Below are 22,414 nucleotides of genomic sequence, written 5' to 3' on the forward strand. Positions count from 1 at the left end.
TTCAACTCCCACCTCCGGAAGAACTTCTCACGCATCCCGGGGGAAGCTGGGGACATGGAGTCCGAGTGGGCCATGTTCAAAGCCTCCATTGCAGAGGCGGCAAGCAGGAGCTGTGGCCAGAACGTCATCGGTGCCTGTCGGGGCGGCAACCCAAGAACCCGCAGGTGGACACCAGCGGTGAGGGAGGCCGTCAAGCTGAAGAAGGAGGCCTTTCGGGCTTGGCTGGCCCGGGGGTCCCCTGAAGCAGCAGACAGGTACTGGGTGGCCAGAAGGGCTGCGGCTTCGGCAGGGGAGGAGTTCGGGGAGGCTATGGAGAAGGACTTTCGGTTGGCCTCGAGGAAGTTCTCGCAAACCATCCAACGACTCAGAAAGGGAAAGCAGGGCTTGTCTCAGGCTGTTTTCAGCAGGGGAGGAGAACTGCTGACCCGGACTGGGGATATTGTCGGGCGGTGGAAAGAGCACTTCGAAGAGCTCCTGAACCCGAACAACACGTCCTCTGTGGAAGAGGCAGAGCCTGAAGACTCGGGGGAATCTGCACCTATATCCCTGGCGGAAGTTGCTGAGGTAGTCAAAAAGCTCCTCAGTGGCAAGTCGCCGGGTGTAGATGAGACTCGCCCTGAGATGCTGAAGGCTCTGGACATTGTTGGGCTGTCTTGGCTGACACGCCTCTTCAGTGTCGCGTGGAGGTCGGGGACAGTACCTGTAGAGTGGCAGACCGGGGTGGTGGTCCCCATTTTCAAGAAGGGGGACCGGAGGGTGTGCTCCAATTACCGGGGTATCACATTCCTCAGCCTCACTGGGAAAGCTTACTCTAGGGTACTGGAAAGGAGGCTCTGACCGACGGTCGAACCTCGGATTCTGGAGGAGCAATGTGGCTTCCGTCCTGGCCGTGGAACAGTGGACCAGCTCTTTACCTTGGCAGGGTTGCGGCGGGGTCATGGGAGTTTGCCCATCCAGTCCACATGTGCTTTGTGGACTTGGAGAAGGCTTTCGACGGACACCCTGTGGGGTGTACTGAGGGAGTATGGGGTACCGGGGCCGATGTTACGAGTCATCAGGTCCCTGTATAACCAAAGTGAGAGCTGTGTCCGCATTCTCGGCACAAAGTCAAGCACGTTTCCGGTGGGTGTTGGACTCCGCCAAGGTTGCCCCTTGTCACCGGTCCTGTTTGTGGTATTCATGGACAGGATCTCAAGGCGCAGCCGAGGTGAGGAGAGTGTCCGGTTTGGTGACCTCAGAATCGCATCTCTGCTTTTTGCGGATGATGTGGTTCTGCTGGCTTCATCAGACCGTGACCTTCAGCACGCACTGGAGCGGTTTGCAGCCGAGTGTGAAACGGCCGGGATGAGAGTCAGCACCTCCAAGTCCGAGGCCATGGTTCTCTGCCGGAAAACGGTGGATTGCTCCCTCCGGGTTGGGAACGAGTCTTTGCCCCAAGTGAAGGAGTTCAAGTATCTCGGGGTCTTGTTCATGAGTGAGGGTAGAAGGGAGCGTGAGATCGACAGGCGGATCGGTGCAGCGTCAGCAGTAATGCGGGCCGTTGCCGTTCGCCTTCCGGCTCAGCTCTCGATTTACTGGTCGATCTACGTCCCAACCCTCACCTATGGTCACAAGCTTTGGGTAGTGACCGAAAGAACGAGATCGCGTATACAAGCGGCCGAAATGAGCTTCCTCCGTAGGGTGGCCGGGCTCAGCCTTAGAGATAGGGTGAGGAGCTCGGACATCCGGAGGGAGCTCGGAGTAGAGCCGCTGCTCCTTCGCGTCGAAAGGAGGTGATTGAGGTTGGTTCGGGCATCTGATCAGGATGCCTCCCGGGCGCCTCCCTTTGGAGGTTTTCCGGGCTCGTCCAACTGGGCGGAGACCCCGAGGGACACCCAGAGCCCACTGGAGAGATTATATATCTCTCCTGGCCAGGGAACGCCTCGGGATCCCCCAGGAGGAGCTAGAATGCGTTGCTGGGGAGAGGGATGCCTGGAATGCCCGGCTTTGCCTACTGCCCCCGCGACCCGACTCCGGATAAGCGGGTGATGATGGATGGATGGATGAAGACAATTCCTCATGGGTTTGTGGGAAATGTGTCTTATGGAAATATTATGCGCTTATGCCCAGAATGAATGTGAGCCGTAGACTGCACTTATGCCCAGAATGAATGCGAGCCGTAGACTGCACTTATGCCCAGAATGAATGTGAGCCGTAGACTGCACTTATGCCCAGAATGAATGTGAGCCGTAGACGGCACTTATGCCCAGAATGACTGTGAGCCGTAGACTGCACTTATGCCCAGAATGAATGTGAGCCGTAGACTGCACTTATGCCCAGAATGACTGTGAGCTGTAGACGGCACTTATGCCCAGAATTAATGTGGGCCGTAGACGGCACTTATGCCCAGAATGAACTGGGCCGTAGAGGGCGCTGGCTGGTCCGGATTACCCGCCGGGCACAGGCCCATGGAGAACCGAGCAGCTCCCCCTGCCTTTTTTATTTTTTTAAACGATTGTCGCATTTACAGTAAAATGGGATCTGCTAAATGCCCTTAGTCAAAATGTACATTTTATATTTTGAATCTTACTGAATTATGACAATCGTTCTGTTCACTGCAGTGGTCCTGAAACCCCTGTGTAACAATCCCAAAACAGGCTGTTTTTTTAAGATCATGTTTCAGTATTAAAATCGCCTTTGCAAGAGCCTAGAAAGATCAGGTGTGTTTTCCTTAAAAAAATTATCCCTCAGGACCATTCGAATGAAGCTTGTTCTGTGTAAACTAAAAATATTAAATATTAATTAATGGAGCTATTTTGAGGGTCTCCCTGTAGTACCTGGCTGCATGCGTCACAATTTAATTCTGGAAAAAATAAATCAGGATAAAGAGATTAGATTATATGTATTATACAGTACAGTAAAGGCATCTTGCTTGCTATAGGCAGCAGCACATCAGAACATGTGTAATAGAAAGGCAGGTGACTGGGTCGCACAGCAGATGTTTGAGTTTGTCATCTTAAGCTAGGACAGAACTATGGGTGGGGGAATAACTGCCTGATGGCAAAAATTTCAGAGCATGAAGTGGGTTGTTCATCATGAAGGGTAGGGCAGTTTGTCTGTCAGTGTTTGTATGTGAGTTTCTGTTTACTGTTGTTTTCCCTACTGGCAGCACATAGAGGTTTTAAATAATTAGTATGCATTTGATACAATGAGAGAGCTTGTGAATGGGAAGACAGCCGGAGGTCATGGACAAATACGGAGCTTCCTACGAGAGACTGGCGCTCGACAAAGGTGGAGGTATAGCAGGGGACATAACACTGGATAGTGATGGTGCGCTTTCACACATTGTGATACAAAACTGTGAATATATCTGCTTTTTAATGTATCAGTTTTCAGTTTTTTTTTTTTTTTTTTTTTACGTAGTATTCTGTTCCTGAATGAGCCACTGAAAATAGCAACAGTGCATTAATTCCTGCTGTTATCAGTGCATTAATTCCATTCCTGCTGTTATCAGTGCATTCATTCCTGCTGTTATCAGTGCATTAATTCCTGCTGTTATCAGTACATTCATTCCTGCTGTTATCAGTGCATTCATCCTGCTGTTATCAGTGCATTCATTCCATTCCTGCTGTTATCAGTGCATTCATTCCTGCTGTTATCAGTGCATTAATTCCTGCTGTTATCAGTACATTCATTCCTGCTGTTATCAGTGCATTCATCCTGCTGTTATCAGTGCATTCATTCCTGCTGTTATCAGTGCATTCATTCTGCGGTTATCAGTGCATTCATTCTGCTGTTATCAGTGCATTCATTCTGCTGTTATCAGTGCATTCATTCCTGCTGTTATCAGTACATTCATTCTGCTGTTATCAGTATATTCATTCTGCTGTTATCAGTGCATTAATTCCTGCTGTTATCAGTGCATTCATTCTGCTGTTATCAGTGCATTCATTCCTGCTGTTATCAGTACATTCATTCTGCTGTTATCAGTGCCTTCATTCTGCTGTTATCAGTGCCTTCATTCTGCTGTTATCAGTGCATTCATTCCTGCTGTTATCAGTGCATTCATTCCTGCTGTTATCAGTGCATTCATTCTGCTGTTATCAGTGCATTCATTCTGCTGTTATCAGTGCATTCATTCCTGCTGTTATCAGTGCATTCATTCTGCTGTTATCAGTGCATTCATTCTGCTGTTATCAGTGCATTCATTCCTGCTGTTATCAGTACATTAATTCTGCTGTTATCAGTGCATTCATTCCTGCTGTTATCAGTGCATTCATTCCTGCTGTTATCAGTGCATTCCCCTGAGCGGCTGTGGTCACGTCCAATTTAAAATTATTCAAAAGCCACAGTATTTAAAAGCATGTGCAGATAAATCAGTAAGTAATCGTTGGAAAATCTGATCTGAAACTAGCCATTCTGATTGGTGGATTTTTCTTCTCTCCCTCCACACCCCATACCCCCTATTTTTGTTTTTATTTTCTAGCCCAGTGTCATTGTTAAAAAAGATATAAAAGATGTCCCTCCGATCCGAGGCCCCTCTGGGTGTTACTGCGCAGACTGTCTGCAGAGCGTCTGCGCTGATCAGGGCTGCCTCCTGTACTCTCTGTACTCACTGTACTCTCTGTACTCTCTGTACTCTCTGTACTCTCTGCACTCTCTGCACTCTCTGTACTCTCTGTACTCTCTGTACTCTCTGTACTCTCTGTACTCAGTGTACTCAGTGTACTCTCTGTACTCGGTGTACTCGGTGTACTCGGTGTACTCAGTGTACTCAGTGTACTCAGTGTACTCTCTGTACTCTCTGTACTCAGTGTACTCTCTGTACTCAGTGTACCGTCTCCGGCCCTATTAAGAGCACATTCCACCATTTTCTGCCGTTCAAACCCCCCCTTAACTACTGCAAGTGAAGTATGAGGTGCTGATTTCAGTCAAAAGTCTGTCAAGAACAGCGCAGGGGCTGTCCAGGATGATAACCAGCGCAGTGTGTGGAGGGTAACTGGCGCAGTGGATCCAGGGTAACTGGTGCACTGTGTGGAGGGTAACTGGTGCAGTAGATCCAGGGTAACTGGCACAGAGTCGAGGAGTAAGTCGCGAGGAGCCTGTTGAGTTTTAAGTTTTATGTTCCTAGTAAGGGCGGCACGGATGGTGCAGTGGGTAGCACTGCCGCCTCACAGCAAGGAGGTCCTGGGTTCGAATCCCCGTTGACCGGGGCCTCTCTGTGCGGAGTTTGCATGTTCTCCCCGTGTCTGCGTGGGTTTCCTCCGGGTACTCCGGTTTCCTCCCACAGTCCAAAGACATGCACGTTAGGCTGATTGGAGAGTCTAAATTGCCCGTAGGTATGAGTGTGTGAGTGAATGGTGTGTGTGCCCTGCGATAGACTGGCGACCTGTCCAGGGTGTATTCCTGCCTTTCGCCCAATGTATGCTGGGATAGGCTCCAGCCCCCTGCGACCCTGATCAGGATAAGCGGGTTAAGATAATGGATGGATGGATGGATGTTCCTAGTAAGCTTCCAGGAAGATGGCACTTTTAAAAGGTGCTACCCTGAAACTAAAGATGACATGGATCTTATAATAAACAATGGCGGAGCTATGAAACGTTGCATTCATTCCATTTAAATAGGCTATGTAGCCTATGACCAAATCGGCACCTCATAATTAAGAGGATATCAAAATATAGTCCTCTAATATTTAGTTTGGTTTCTTTTCTGTGATGTTACTAACATGGTTTGCTCATTCATCTCATTGGGTTTGTTCTTGGTGGGCTGGGGCCCTGCGGTGAACTGAGTGCTTTCTGCTGCGTGGCCCGGCCGTGTGCGCGGGGATCGTGTCTGTCGTATACATTCACCCAGAGTCATCGTGTCTGTCGTATACATTCACCCAGAGTCATCGTGTCTGTCGTATACATTCACCCAGAGTCATCGTGTCTGTCGTATACATTCACCCAGAGTCATCGTGTCTGTCGTATACATTCACCCAGAGTCATCGTGTCTGTCGTATACATTCACCCAGAGTCATCGTGTCTGTCGTATACATTCACCCAGAGTCATCGTGTCTGTCGTATACATTCACCCAGAGTCATCGTGTCTGTCGTATACATTCACCCAGAGTCATCGTGTCTGTCGTATACATTCACCCAGAGTCATCGTGTCTGTCGTATACATTCACCCAGAGTCATCGTGTCTGTCGTATACATTCACCCAGAGTCATCGTGTCTGTCGTATACATTCACCCAGAGTCATCGTGTCTGTCGTATACATTCACCCAGAGTCATCGTGTCTGTCGTATACATTCACCCAGAGTCATCGTGTCTGTCATATACATTCACCCAGAGTCATCGTGTCTGTCGTATACATTCACCCAGAGTCATCGTGTCTGTCGTATACATTCACCCAGAGTCATCGTGTCTGTCGTATACATTCACCCAGAGTCATCGTGTCTGTCGTATACATTCACCCAGAGTCATTGTGTCTGTCGTATACATTCACCCAGAGTCATCGTGTCTGTCGTATACATTCACCCAGAGTCATCGTGTCTGTCGTATACATTCACCCAGAGTCATCGTGTCTGTCGTATACATTCACCCAGAGTCATCGTGTCTGTCGTATACATTCACCCAGAGTCATCGTGTCTGTCGTATACATTCACCCAGAGTCATCGTGTCTGTCGTATACATTCACCCAGAGTCGTCTCCGCTTACAGCCGTCCCAAGGGAAGCCACAAGCAGGCCACTCACATTTAGTAAATGCTGTCTGAAGGTGCCATCTCTGTCCAGTAATGTGATCCCTGCCGCACTACTGTAGGGAATGATAGCTGTTGGCCCCTCTACCTGTCTCCTGTTAGCAATGCCGTGTGATTTCAAGACTTTGCAATACTGCCAATTCTTTGCAGTACTTAATATGATTGCATACATGTTATGAGAACTCTCTCAGTGCTTCAGCTCCTTCTCCATCCTTTCTTGGCAGGCAGTTAAAATACTTTAAAGGTACAATAGGTAAGATTTTTGTGTTAAAACGTTGTTACTAGACCATTGTAAATCCCTTCCTACTATTGAAAAAGGCTCCCTGACATGTTGACTTACCCTCTGCCTGTGTTAATAGTCCTTAAAATCGGGTTACAAAATATACAGCCCAACACTCTAACAAAACATTGTATAGCTGTACAATAATTTGAGCTCATTGGTTGAAAATTGGTTCTAATTGCCACAGCCAATGGTGTTTCAACGTCAGCGCGTTCACAGAGAAGGGGGAGGGATAAACAGTTTTGTGGTTTGTTGCTGCTATTCCTCTCTTGACTGTTAGAAGTCAGAAATTAACTATTGCACCTTTAGTAAACTGGTTTTTCTTAAGTGTGATCTTAAGAAAGTAGCCTCTACAGTGTTTTTTCATTCCTTGTTTCATTCTGAGAACTGGGTTAGTCTTGGCCTTTTGTCACAAAGAATGCCTTCATTTGGACATATTCCATTAAACTCTGAATGTCGACTTTGCTAAACTATAGCGCAATGTCAACAGCTATATTTTCTTCACACATGCATCTGTTATTTTTGGCTTATTGCACACAATAAGTGAGTTTAATTTCTCTACACTGAGCCCTTCCATGCGTTTGGAAACTGTAGATTAAGATGTTGTGATCTCTGTTGTGGTCTTTATTGTGGGTGTGAACATCTCAAGGTGTGAACATTTATGGGTGTCCTCTTAGTCAAGCAAAGATTAGGTTACGCGGGTCATTATGTTCCCATTGTCTTTTGATTCCGGCACCGAAGCATCTTCTCACACAGAGAAGGTAACATGGGGTTACAGTAACACCACAAAGCAGTCGTACAATGTACGTTCAAAGTTGATGTACGGAATGCACTAAAACACGTCTTTTTTTTTTTTTTTGTATTTCTGTGGATATTGGATTTAATTGGTAGTACATTTGCAGGTAATGTTTCTCCCTCTTCCCCCCCTTAGTTTTCCCAGGTGGAATATGCTTGCATTTGGACATGGCAACCCCCCTGCCCCATACGAAGGCATCATTGCTGGCCACTTGAGGCATTGCCGGCTCCATGTCATTAAAAATGAAAAGCCATCTCATTGGTTGTTCAAATGTTTTGCTGCGAAGTGTTGGAATTCTGTGAAAAACAAATGTCAATTCACATCGGATTAAAGTTGCTCAAGGTGATTGACAAAACGGTAGGGTCCTTTGCCTAGAAAGCATGCTGGGGACATTGGGTAAAATTATTGAAAATGAAAACGGACCTGAGAAAATTGCTTGTCTCTTTTTTAAAAAAAAAACCCAAAAAAAACCTTGCAAGCCCACGTCATTCTTCCATGTCATTTTCACCCTGGAATTGGCCGCAGACAGACATTGATACGCTTACTTGGGTCAAAATGAAAAATGACTATCTGACAAGCCAAGACTGAATAGATCATTTTTGTTTCAGCAATTGTTTGCTTTCTGCCAAATGTTTGTCTGATCTTTGTCAGTCACCACTTGGTGAGTGCACTCAAAATAAATATGTCATACTAAACAATGCTAATTTACCAAATGACAAAAAGATTAAAGGCAGCTCATTGAGAATTTACTCAAAATGTATTTAAGTACTACGTTTAATTTGTAAATATCAACCTTTATCAACAAAGTGTTCTTATTCTGGATTGGTCCATCACAGAGCCGTAGCTGAGATAGCTGTACCAGTTATGACGAGCTCAACAGCAGGAATGACGAACCGTCCACAGCATCAGAGAGAAATGACTGAACCGTCCACACCATCAGAGAGAATCCGGGATGGTGTGTTAGTCAGGATTCTTCCAAGAGCATGGCTTCACATCGTCCTATGCCCAGTCTTCCAATGAAGATTTTTGATGGTTCGCTTGGACCAGTACGTTTCAAAAATGGAAACTATAGATTATTTGTTTTACATATCCTAACCTTCCCTCAGAAATCAGCTGTGAATAACATTAAGCCAGCGTGTTGGGATATGTAGCTTTGCTGCACTCAGAAGAACAGGTGCGAGAGCTAGAAGAGTGTGGCATTGTGGAGCATGTCACAGATCAGCAAGATCTGTCCAGTCAGGAATACTGAAGCTCCAGCAGTATGACTTGGGTCATATTGTCTTTATTTTATTATCATATTCTCAAGCTACAATAGTCCCATTTGCTGTGATGTCCTATTTAAGTGGTAGAGAAATGTACTGATCAGTTCTGGGCCAGTGGTTACAGCAGTGCTGCCAGAGGCTGTCTGCTGAGCTCTGAAGGTAAGAGGACTGCTTCTCTGTCCTGTCCAACACTCCACTGTCCCTGTCTGACAAATATATCATAATTAAGTTAAGATTTTCATATTAAACCTTATAATCGTTGATAGGCTGGGGGCAGTTTACATGGCCTTGAGTTTCCAACAGTGACCGACCAGGGTTAATGTTCATACTGCTGCAGCAGGGACTTTATTCACTGTTTGTGATGTAGAGGACAGTAATCATAGGAGTCATGAAAGGGGGATAAACATTTTGTTTCCTTCTAGTGATTTTTGAGCAAAAAAAAAAAAAAGAATCTACAAAGTTGCAGCGCTCTCCTCTGAAGGGCCTCAGCTTGCGTATCACAGAGGCTTTCAAACGGCCGACACAGGGCGTACACAGGGTGTACACAGGGCCAACACAGGGCGTACGCAGAGCGTACGCAGGGCGTGCACAGAGCATACACAGGGCCGACACAGGGCGTACACAGGGCGTACACAGAGTGTACACAGAGCGTGCACAGAGCGTACACAGGGCGTGCACAGGGCGTACACAGAGCGTGCACAGAGCGTGCACAGGGCGTGCACAGGGCGTACACAGGGCCGACACAGGGCCGCCGCAGGGCGTACACAGGGCGTACACAGAACGTACACAGGGCGTGCACAGGGCGTACACAGAGCGTACACAGGGCGGGCCCAGAAATAATGCCCATGAACCCACTCTACTCATTTCTTGCTTTTTCCATTTTAGCTGGATTCAGATGTCATTTGTCTTTTCTTATTTTAGTATTGACTCATCACCAGAAATTAGGCTCTACATTTTTTCCCGACCGCTCGCTTTCATTGTAGATTGTACTTTCATTAAATTAATTGTTGAGCAAACATTTTTCGCTGAAAGGTCTTAACTGCCACAAGAGAAAATGATTTCATCCCTAATGGTAACCACATTTGCACCACATACGAAATGGGAGTCTTGGCATGGTTGATATTCAGATATATAAGCACCATCAATAGGTCTCTGGTGGACCAGCCATGCAGTCTTTGTGAATATGGTGAAGACTGTGTCGCTTGTGGTCTCCCATATTGTGATCTATGACCTTTTATAAACCGCTTGCCAGGATAAGAATTGTGGCCTGTGAACTCTCAACAGGTAAATAACATGCCAGCGCCTTGCTTCATGAAAAGCTGTGAATACTTTACCTGTTTTGTTTGACTTAATGGTGTAGTAAAATAGAAATATGGTAATGCCAGTGTCCTTTTCACGGCAAGCGTCCAGCGGACCAAATGCATAATAGTTTCCATTTACTTAGTTTCTCTGGAGGAATTATCATTGCTGTCAGTTTTGCTGTTGCATAATTATCTAAATTTTGTATTGGCGTTCAATACATCATGAGCTCACGTACAAGCTTCTGTAACTTTGTTTTAGTAATATTTGGAGTAATTCTGACTCTGGGAAAACAAACCCCAAAGGGTTACCTTTCAGAAGAGACCAGGTTTATGCCTGTAGTCAAAAGGGTTCAAGAATAGTAACCATTTTATTTGGGGTATGTCAATTTCAGGCTTGTGTCAAGAAAAGGGGTGATATTTAAGGGGTAAATATCCAACATTTCTGTCATTTTTTTCCACTGTATTTTTGTGCAGGAGACTTGCATGAATAAAATGTGGTTTTCTCAATTTATTCATCTAAATCTAGATCTTTGGTTAAAGGATCAAATTCACCCCGCTTAGCTAATTCAACCTGTGTGTTTTACATAACCTATAGATTCATATTCACGTTATTGTATGTAGCTGCCATGTTTATAAAGCAATTCACCTTTTAATCTGTAATTGTTTGTGTTGTACAATAATTATTTTAATATGACTGACTGAATTCATGACTAGTTTACAGTTCTGGACATCTTCACGTTTCATTGTGGCCATTCAAAATGTTCTTGGGTTTATCACATGGTCCAAAGTATAACCTGGCTGTTGGCCTGACTGGCATCGTGCCTTGGCTGTACTGTGTGACCAGGTCATGAGATGCGTCCTGGGGAGGGTGTGGTTGTTTTAATATACACCATGTATTTTTCTACTTTGAATAAATCATAGTCTCATGCTGACGGGGCTCTCTAGGTTGAAATTCAGCACTTAAAATGCAGTGGTTCTTCTTAGTTGAAGACAGAAGGTTGCAGGACACACTATCTAATGATCCCTTTATAGATGTAGTAGAATATCTGGTATGAACTGTTGGTGAGGGCTCCTAAGTATTGTTATAATTTTTTTGTTTTTGTTTTTTCACAGAGCAAAAAGGCCCACGTGCCATACAGGGACAGCAAGCTGACTCGGCTGCTGAAAGATTCGCTGGGAGGAAACTGCCGAACCATCATGATTGCCAACGTTAGCCCGTCGTCCCTGTCTTACGACGACACCTACAACACCCTGAAATATGCAAACCGGGCCAAAGAGATCAAGTCTGCTGTAAGCACAACTAAAAAAATCTATATATATACATATAATGTTTTAATTCATGTTCATCTCTTGCCTCTTGCATTGACTAAGTGGCTGTTTCCTTCATATGTGTATCAATAATTGTGGCAAATTTAAGTTCAGGTTTAATTTAACAGTATTTAACATAATTATTTTTTTCTCTAGCTGAAGAGCAATGTGGTCAGTCTCGACAGTCACATCAGTCAGTATGCGGTGATATGTGAGAAGCAACGAGCAGAGGTAATGTTTCAAGGTCTTCATTTCATTTTTCATATAATATGCACTCCTCAGACAATGATGAGTGGTGGTTTATGATGAGTGGTGGTTTATGATGCAAGTTTCTGATTCGGGGCATTGTGCTTTTTCAAGAGGTTATTGGAATTTCGGGAACACTCAAATTAATTTCTTGTTTATACATTTATTTGTTCACGACAGGATGTGAACAAATGAGTGTAACCATTACATTTGACGTATGAAATGAGAAATTCTAATATAATGGGGAGTGCTTCCTTTTCCAATGAAATGGGCAATTTTGAATTTAATCATTAATTCCCAACAGACCTCTTCATTATGATTTTCGACTTCCTGTTCACATAAGATTTCCAGAGTCCAGGAGTGATATGATTGGATTTCTTTACTGTTGGCACATTCACTACCCACGGGATGGAGATTTTATATTTAACATAATTTTGCTTCTTGTCACGATCGATGCAAGTGAGACTTTCACCCGCTTTGTAAAATGCTTTGTGTGAAAGGGAATATCGGTCCTGTGCCACTGATGTGAAGTGATACGTTTCAGTCTTAGATTCGTAGCTCCATCAGTGGTTTTAGAAAAGCCCACTCTGCTGCAGTCTCTGAATGTTGCTCTTTACTATCGTCTGGCTGAACATTCACTCAGTGAATTACATGAAAGTGGTCACTCTCATTTGTTGCTCAGTTTTTAGAGCGACTGCTGGTTTTCAGCAGTCCTGCCCATGTAAAGATGATTACAACTTGAGCACTGAGCTCCACTCCTCTGTACCGATCCTGTCTGTGATGCTCCGCTTTGTGCCGATCCTGTCTGTGATGCTCCGCTTTGTACCGATCCTGTCTGTGATGCTCCGCTTTGTACCGATCCTGTCTGTGATGCTCCGCTTTGTACCGATCCTGTCTGTGATGCTCCGCTTTGTACCGATCCTGTCTGTGATGCTCCGCTCTGTACCGATCCTGTCTGTGATGCCCCGCTCTGTACCGATCCTGTCTGTGATGCTCATGCAAGTTGCATGGCTATGTGTTTGACTTATTTCAGTAAGTATGGCAGAATTGAAATTATGACTTGATGCTGTTTAATAAAAACATCCATACTGTTGCCATGTTCTAATTCGGTTTCACACCGGTTTCCAGTCGTGTGCACTAGTGGAGAATGACAAGGACAGATTCCCCCCCGCCTCGCCCAAAACACCTCTTCTAGGGGCCCCCAGGACCGGCTCATGCCTGGGAACGCCTTCCTTGTTATACCCCCTCAGTCGCACCCCAAATGTGAACAGGACTTTTAGCTTTTAGTCATGTCAACACCCACAGCGGCAGCTGTGTTGCTCAAGGACATGGTAATCATGTATTTTTCTGTATGGACAATGTGAGTCAGGCCAAATGATGATTGTGTTTAAATAGATACTTGTGGTCCTGAATAAAATATCTTCTGGATCCCTTAAATCCCTTAAGGCGTGTTAAGCTGGGGACAGGCGTGTTAAGGCGTGTTGAGCTGGGGGCAGGCGTGTTGAGCTGGGGGCAGGCGTGTTAAGGCGTGTTGAGCTGGGGGCAGGCGTGTTGAGCTGGGGGCAGGCGTGTTGAGCTGGGGGCAGGCGTGTTGAGCTGGGGGCAGGCGTGTTGAGCTGGGGGCAGGCGTGTTAAGCTGGGGACAGGTGTGTTAAGGTGTGTTAAGCTGGGGACAGGCGTGTTAAGGCGTGTTGAGCTGGGGACAGACGTGTTAAGCTGGGGACAGGCGTGTTAAGGCGTGTTGAACTGGGGACAGGCGTGTTAAGCTGGGGACAGGCGTGTTGAGCTGGGGACATGCGTGTTAAGGCGTGTTGAGCTGGGGACAGGCGTGTCGAGCTGGGGATAGGCGTGTTAAGGCGTGTTGAGCTGGGGGCAGGCGTGGTAAGGCGTGTTGAGCTGGGGACAGGCGTGTTAAGGCGTGTTGAGCTTGGGACAGGCATGTTAAGGCGTGTTAAACTGGGGACAGGCGTGTTGAGCTGGGGACAGGCGTGTTAAGGTGTGTTAAACGGGGGACAGGCGTGTTAAGCTGGGGACAGGCGTGTCGAGCTGGGGATAGGCGTGTTAAGGCGTGTTGAGCTGGGGACAGGTGTGTTAAGGCGTGTTGAGCTGGGGACAGGCGTGTTAAGGCATGTTGAGCTGGGGACCGGCATGTTAAACTGGGGACAGGCGTGTTAAGCTGGGGACAGGCTTGTTGAGCTGGGGACAGGCGTGTTGAGCTGGGGACAGGCGTGTTAAAGTGGGGTCAGGCGTATTGAGCTGGGGACAGGCGTGTTAAGGTGTGTTAAGGTGGGGACAGGCGTGTTGGGCTGGGGACAGGCGTGTTAAGGTATGTTAAACGGGGGACAGGCGTGTTAAACTGAGGACAGGCGTGTTAAGGTGTGTTGAGCTGGGGACAGGCGTGTCGAGCTGGGGATAGGCGTGTTAAGGCGTGTTGAGCTGGGGGCAGGCGTGTTAAGGCGTGTTGAGCTGGGGACAGGCGTGTTAAGGCGTGTTGAGCTTGGGACAGGCATGTTAAGGCGTGTTAAACTGGGGACAGGCGTGTTGAGCTGGGGACAGGCGTGTTAAGGTGTGTTAAACTGGGGACAGGCGTGTTAAGCTGGGGACAGGCGTGTTAAGGCGTGTTGAGCTGGGGACAGGTGTGTTAAGGCATGTTGAGCTGGGGACCGGCATGTTAAACTGGGGACAGGCGTGTTAAGCTGGGGACAGGCGTGTTAAGGCGTGTTGAGCTGGGGACAGGCGTGTTAAGGCATGTTGAGCTGGGGACCGGCATGTTAAACTGGGGACAGGCGTGTTAAGCTGGGGTCAGGCGTGTTGAGCTGGGGACAGGCGTGTTGAGCTGGGGACAGGCGTGTTGAGCTGGGGACAGGCGTATTAAAGTGGGGACAGGCGTGTTAAAGTGGGGACAGGCGTGTTGAGCTGGGGACAGGTGTGTTAAGGTGTTAAACGGGGGACAGGCGTGTTAAGGTGGGGACAGGCGTGTTAAACTGGGGACAGGTGTGTTAAGGCGTGTTGAGCTGGGGACAGGCGTGTGCTACATTTTAGGCTGAGCCCTTTTTATCCTCCACAGTAAAAATATTTGATCAGCTTTTTTTCCCCCATTTTTTTTCAATCTTGGAGTTAAATCACTGCTTTTGTTCAAATATTCTGCCTTGTAATACAATACCGTGATCATCATGTTTCAGACCTATTGATGAGATTATGGTGATTTTTGTTTTGTTCAGATAATGGCTCTGAAACAGAAGTTGAAAGGGTATGAGGACAGAGAGACTGAAGCTCCAGACACGCACGCAAAGCCTGCTTCTGCTTCCGCCAAGACGCAAGCTGACTTTGAGAGGTGAGTCATCCCGCTCCCTTGCCAGAATGGCAGAAGGGTGATTCGTAATGTGGCCATTAAAACGCACATAGCTGTAATTAACATACTGGTCAATGCAGTTTTATTGCAATTATAATCATATAGATATTTCTTAGCTCACATAAAATGCAAAATAAACAATGATTTTGTCACCACTGGTCCTTTGAGACCAGTGTGTTTAAATAAGGAAGACTCCAATCCAGTCTCGTTTTAGGCACTAGAAAATAAAGGTAAGGGGGAGGGCATTAAAAGCACATTAAAAATCCTTCCAACAACCATGATGAAGAAGCAGGAATTGTCTAAGCCTGTGATCAAAGTAGTCTTGGAGTGTGACTTCACGCTGTGAGGGGGCCTGGTTACGCTGCTCTCAGCTTTACAGGACCGGATTTGATTTTGAGCAAAAATGAGATGATTGCAGGTCTGGAATGTTGAAATATTCACCTCTCCTTTAAAGCCATTACAGGTCACAACTTTAAATGTAAAAGATATTATATATATATATATATATATATATATATATATATATATATATATATGAAGTCTAGCCGAGTCGGTTTCCATGCTGGTGTGGGGCGTTCTTCCTTTCGGCCATTACGGCTCTGCCATGACGTTCAGACGTGTGAAACTGTAAGTTATTGCAGCACTGAGTGCAATACCCTCCACCTTCCACTTTACTTAAATATCTTACCTTAAAATAACCGTGTTCTTAAAAACCTACAAAATTGACACCTGTAAAGAAATATAGGCAGTTTGTGCCATTTTCAAGTGAGAATGAGTAGGTTACGCTATTCGGCAACCAAATGACCAACACATAGAAACCAGTTGTGTGCTAAAAGCATGTGATTGAGTTGATGAGGTGGGTAGCCTACACAGCTTCATAAGATATCAGGAGCAGAAATACAGCGGCTGTTTTGAAGCAGGGACGAGGACATACCGGTGACACAGGCTGCTGCTACAGTTGAGGGCACTGAGTGGTTCCCTGCTGCTGCACTCTTTGGGGAGAACCCTGTAAAACGTTTAGATTCAGAAAATGTGCACAGCTCCACAGAACCACAGTGGCCCTCCAGGTCCTGAGGCCTGAACGTGCCCTAGCGCACTGTGTCTTGTGCCATTACCTTGTGCCAAACCAAAAACCAAGTTGAGCTGGATTAATAGGAATGCATCTCAAGTCAGCATTCTGCTGTTGAATTGGTGTGTATTGTTTTGTTTCTGTCTGAAGTATGGCAAGATGAACTGTGGAATGAATGGCTTTTTCTTTGTCTCCTTTTTTATTTTTTTAATCTGACCATTTTCATTCACTGGTAATCCCCAATTTATCTGAAACAGCATCCCCAAAAGCTTCCCACCATTATCATTAGTCAAAATAGTCCAATAAAAATGTACATTTTAAAGATGGTAAAAGCTTAACTGGTCTGGTGCGCACACAGCTTTGTGTGGCTCATCTCATTCTGAATAGGTTGGTGCTCAGTTAATATTTGGAAGTGGGTGGACGCTGAAAGAGAACTCGCTTCCACTTGAACGGGGAGTCAATCCTCTTGCCTGTTGACTTGAAATAGAATTTGATCTCAGTCCCTGTTGAAAGGATGTTCTCGTGAAGCTGCTTATTTTATCAATATATTTGCACGTCTGTCACATTTCTTCCCATGCCCAAAGTTCAAAGGTCAGATTCATTGCAGTCGTAGCCTTTGTCGTATTGTAAGGAGCTAAACCTTTCATTTAAAAATTTTTTTTAAATGCTGCTTACCTGACTGAAGAGATTTTGAAAAGCTGCATTTATGGAGAATAACAGGAGGCGAGCGCTCTAGTCAGCTTTCATTGGGAATGAAATGGCACTTGTTCTGGACAGATCTGCAAGGGCAGCTGTGACTCTGTGCAGCTGAATGGCTCTTCCTCCCACGCCATTCATTCACCCACCTCAGAATTCACAACTCGGGCGGGCGGGTGGGGGCCGGGGGCTCCTCCCATTGCTAAAACCTCAGACACCTGCCACTGCCGCGGCCTCTAGGAGCACGTCTCCCGCCCGCGTGACTGAGCCGGCCGCTAGCACGATAGCACGATTTACAGGCTGCGTGCTGTGCGTCATTCATCATAATTACACCCGTGCACTTTCCTTTCACTGAATTACAGGCTACATGATACGTTGACCAGGGTGGAAATATGACAGTGATTAAGAAATAATAATCTTGTGTGCAGTGTCCAAATAACCTAAGACAAAAAAAAAAAAAAAAGGCCATTAGCATTTCTGCTTGTAAAGGTGTCAATTTGGATGTTTGCATTAATTTGGTTGTAATAGCCTGTGTCTATAATGACTTCAGTGCTGTACACAATGGCAATTGCCCATTAAATGGCTCTATTAAAATGCCTGCGTGAGCCGCGGTGGCGCAACAGGCTAAGACACAGTGGACTTGCGGTTGCAGTTTGCTGCAGTTGCACACCGGGGACCGGGGTTCGATTCTCGGTCCTGCCAAAAGCCAAGTTTGGCCGGCTCACGTGGGGCAGCAATAATTGGCTCGCTGCTCCAGAGGGAGGGACTTGGCAGGGTTATTAGATCGCCGCACAATAAGCACCTTGGGCGCCTCGGAATCACGGCAACGGGCACGAGACGAGACGGCTTGAAGAAGGTGTGTCGCTCTCATTCGGGCCGCCGAGGGACGGGGTACGGGCGGTACATCTAATACGACTACCTCCAATTGAATCAGACGAGGTACAATTGGCTACCAAATTGGGAGAAAAAGGGAAAAATCTGGAAAAAATTTAAAAGAAAAAAATGCCTGCCCATTGCTTAACAAGTGTATGTCTTCGGTTTATCATGGGTTTAAAGAAAATGGATCTGGTGTTGTCGATGCATGATCTACATATCTACCTGTACGTGATATTCCCGGTCTCAAACTGAGGCTGAAAAGGAACATCTTTTGAATTGAAAATACAATTACAAAATTTAAGATGCAATTGTATTGTCAATAAAAATACAATAAAAAAATGTATAATTGAAATTAAGTGACCAGCTGTCCAACTGTGTCCTGACAAATGTGTCTGGGACTTATTACCAGTGACAGTCAGATTTTTGGTATGATTTCAAAACCTTAAAGAGCTGTAGCTGCCAGTCAGGATGAAGTTTTGCACCGGTTCATGTTTCGCGTGGTTACCGTAGGTTACCGTACCGGTTGAGTGCTGATGGTTAATTTTGAGAGTGACCAGCAGCCCTTTGTGTATAACCGAATGTGGATAACTCAGTGGAAGCATCTCCACGTTGACAGGATGGAAGAGGTCCTCCAGCGCTTGTTTGCGAGCCGGGCGCAGATCCGGAAGGAGCAGCTGATTCTGGAGCGGCAGCTGAAGGAGAACGCCCTGCGGCAGGCCCACAGGGAGGAGTGCCACCGTCAGATCCAGCTGCTCTGCGCCCAAGACAAGGCCGTGAAGGTGGGGTGCGGCAGCACCGCAGAGCGGGGAGTTCATCTTTCCGCAACCTAGCTAAACCAGTAAAATCCGGCTTCGACCTGCGCTTTTCACCATACTTCAGTTCCACTGGGAATGACACTGAAGTGCGTGTACATGCATTCAAAATAAAACCCTTGACTGAGAAGTTACATTAAAGAATCTTTTTGGCCCACTAGCTGACTTAAGTAACTAGCTACCATGCATTAAGCATTTATGATTTAAAAGTATAGTAAGTTATCGTCATTGTTTTCCATATCAACAGTAATTCCGCTTTCTGAAATGCATTTCTTCAGTAAAATCTTCAGGAGACGCCAGTTGTCTACCATCAACACGTCATTGGCATATATTATCTTGCTCGTAAGATTCCACATTCTCTCATGCCGAAATATAAATATTAATATCCCTTGTCAGCCAGTCAGCTAACTAGCAAGGTACCTCACAAAAACTACTTTGAAAAGCCTAACTATAGGCTAGCTAGTTAACTAGCTGGTATTAATACTGCCTTTTTTGTTCAGTGAGTATCTGTGTGCTATGTAATGTCATCTAGCTACTACCTACACGCATTAACGTCGCTGACTGTGATAGTCTCTTGTTTATTGAGAATTTAGATTAGCCTCATTCATGTTAGCCTTGTTAATCTATGGACAATTCATTGTCGAAATCTTGATTTTTGAGGTCCAATGAAATTAAACAGTCATGAAATTATAAAAGGCACCTATATATCTGAATTCCCGACAGAATGAGTGGTCTTTGGTTGGGATCAGTTTAAATTGAGTTATTTTTTAGAAGTTGTGATTGTAGTTAGTGATTTTTCACTAATCAGTCGTTGGTGACCCCATTGCCATTGTAGTCGCTGCCATCACAATGGCATTGAGATTGGATTGGTGTAGAACAAGTGGGATATTGAGGTTAAACTGTTGCTATTTTCAATGGAAGACCAACGCAAACATGGTGCTTTCAGGTTTGAGCCAGAGGACCATGGATCGGAGTCGTTGGCTTCACAGACCTGAAGATAAATGAACCTTTCTGTGAATCTGCTTGTGTTGCTCATTCATTACCCTATTTTCACTCCAGTGCTTTTTACTGCATTACAGCATTGCGCTCAGTTGAATGAAGGCAGCTTTGCTTCTATTTATAGGCTACGACTAGCTGTAGGCTAGCTATGCTGGCAGTCTACCTAGATGTCTTGTTTGGCGCACATTGGGGGTTATCTCACTAAGCAGGGTTACTGAGTTAGCTGGATACGTTTACAGAGTAATCAGTCCATGTTCCAGTTCTGGACGGGTTCTTCTGCACTTCTCCCGCTGACTCAATAACACTGCTTTGTGATATACCCCCAGGTGGTTCTCTCTTTCCACATTCATTATGTATTATGCGTTTGTTTAAGCGTCATTACGCAATGGCTGCTACCTACTGTACTTGGTGCGGTATTGGTTTTGGCAAGTTGCATTAGCTGACAGCTCTAGACAACATAAGAAACATTAACTTGATCAGTGCAGCTTACTACAATTTTTCATTTGAACGAGGTGACCTATTCTGATTTTTAAAATTCCCTCGCTGCCAGGATGCTGTTGGGAATATTTTCCCATTAGACCCGGTGAAGCGACAGACTGACCTTCACTGCTCAGTTGAGCGGCTTTATTATATTATTTATTATAACGCGCAGGAAGTTTCACGAGCGGCAGGTCCAACGAGCCTTCAGTACGAATCTCACACTTGTGGTCAGCTTATTAAGGGTTTAAGTAGCCAGTTCAGAACAGTCGTGAGTAAACTTTCCCAGGAAGGAATATGCATCCCAGACTTCCAGGGGCCCTCTGCTGGTGTGAACCCCTTTGATCTGTGGCTCCTGTAAAAACAGTAAGCGATTGCATATTTTAGGGCTTATTTCTTGCCTTTATGTCAATGAAATTATACTTAAACATTGAGAATCATAAACTTAGTCCATTTGGTGGGTGTAGTTCAATGTTTAGAAAATATCTGCTGACCATTTCACGTGTTTGTATGCATGTTATTTTTGCTTCGAAAGCAAAAGTGGGTCTGACGGCTCCGTGTGTGTGTGTGTCAGCAGGCCACCTGCAAACGCGAGCGGAGACTGGCCTCCCTGCTCGCCCACAAGCAGCACCTCCGGAGAAGGCTGTCGGAAGTGGGGCAGCACTTCCTGGAGAACGAGGGCTGGCTGCACCGCGTGGAGAACGAGATGAGGCTCCTGTGTCAGGATGGGAAGGTGCCGCAGGTAGGGGAGCGCGGGAGGGACACGGGCTGGCTCAGAGCGCGGGAGGGACACGGGGCTCAGAGTGCAGGAGGGACACGGGGCTCAGAGCACAGGAGGGACACGGGGCTCAGAGCGCGGGAGGGACACAGGGCTCAGAGCGCGGGAGGGACACAGGGCTCAGAGCGCGGGAGGGATACGGGGCTCAGAGCGCAGGAGAGACACAGGGCTCAGAGCATGGGAGGGACACAGGGCTCAGAGCATGGGAGGGACACGGGGCTCAGAGTGCGGGAGGGACACGGGGCTCAGAGTGCGGGAGGGACACAGGGCTCAGAGCGCGGGAGGGACACGGGGCTCAGAGCGCGGGAGGGACACAGGGCTCAGAGCGCGGGAGGGACACAGGCTGGCTCAGAGCACGGGAGGGATACGGGGCTCAGAGCGCAGGAGAGACACGGGGCTCAGAGCACAGGAGGGACACGGGGCTCAGAGCATGGGAGGGACACGGGGCTCAGAGCATGGGAGGGACACGGGGCTCAGAGCGCGGGAGGGACACGGGGCTCAGAGCGCGGGAGGGACACAGGGCTCAGAGTGCGGGAGGGACACGGGGCTCAGAGTGCGGGAGAGACACGGGGCTCAGAGTGCGGGAGGGACACAGGGCTCAGAGCGCGGGAGGGACACAGGCTGGCTCAGAGCACGGGAGGGATACGGGGCTCAGAGCGCAGGAGAGACACGGGGCTCAGAGCGCGGGAGGGACACAGGGCTCAGAGCGCGGGAGGGACACGGGGCTCAGAGTGCGGGAGGGACACAGGGCTCAGAGCGCGGGAGGGACACAGGCTGGCTCAGAGCGCGGGAGGGACACGGGGCTCAGAGCGCAGGAGGGACACGGGGCTCAGAGCGCGGGAGGGACACAGGGCTCAGAGTGCGGGAGGGACACGGGGCTCAGAGTGCGGGAGAGACACGGGGCTCAGAGTGCGGGAGGGACACAGGGCTCAGAGTGCGGGAGGGACACGGGGCTCAGAGTGCGGGAGAGACACGGGGCTCAGAGTGCGGGAGGGACACGGGGCTCAGAGCGCGGGAGGGACACGGGGCTCAGAGCGCGGGAGGGACACGGGGCTCAGAGCGCGGGAGGGACACGGGGCTCAGAGTGCGGGAGGGACACAGGGCTCAGAGCGCGGGAGGGACACAGGGCTCAGAGCATGGGAGGGACACGGGGCTCAGAGTGCGGGAGGGACACGGGGCTCAGAGTGCGGGAGGGACACAGGCTGGCTCAGAGCGCGGGAGGGACACGGGGCTCAGAGCGCAGGAGGGACACAGGGCTCAGAGCGCGGGAGGGACACGGGGCTCAGAGTGCGGGAGGGACACAGGGCTCAGAGCGCGGGAGGGACACGGGCTGGCTCAGAGCGCGGGAGGGACACAGGGCTCAGAGCACGGGAGGGACACGGGGCTCAGAGCGCAGGAGGGACACAGGGCTCAGAGCGCAGGAGGGACACGGGGCTCAGAG

General features: G+C 47.6%; 1 protein-coding gene across 3 annotated transcripts in view; it reads left to right on the forward strand.

Moving 5' to 3' along the window:
* Positions 1-22,414, forward strand: part of kif18a (kinesin family member 18A) — a 70,193-nt gene that overhangs the window by 25,976 nt on the left and 21,803 nt on the right. For 2 of the 3 annotated variants that reach the window (XM_061245717.1, XM_061245719.1), the window contains exons 7-11: positions 11,474-11,650; positions 11,825-11,899; positions 15,136-15,248; positions 18,524-18,686; positions 20,770-20,937. In XM_061245717.1, the coding sequence (XP_061101701.1) occupies positions 11,474-11,650; positions 11,825-11,899; positions 15,136-15,248; positions 18,524-18,686; positions 20,770-20,937 (696 nt within the window). The remainder of the gene's footprint in view (positions 1-11,473; positions 11,651-11,824; positions 11,900-15,135; positions 15,249-18,523; positions 18,687-20,769; positions 20,938-22,414) is intronic. The other variant, XM_061245718.1, reaches the window with a different exon arrangement.

Source organism: Conger conger, chromosome 6 (assembly GCF_963514075.1).
Source record: "Conger conger chromosome 6, fConCon1.1, whole genome shotgun sequence".
Taxonomy (NCBI): Eukaryota; Metazoa; Chordata; class Actinopteri; order Anguilliformes; family Congridae; genus Conger; species Conger conger.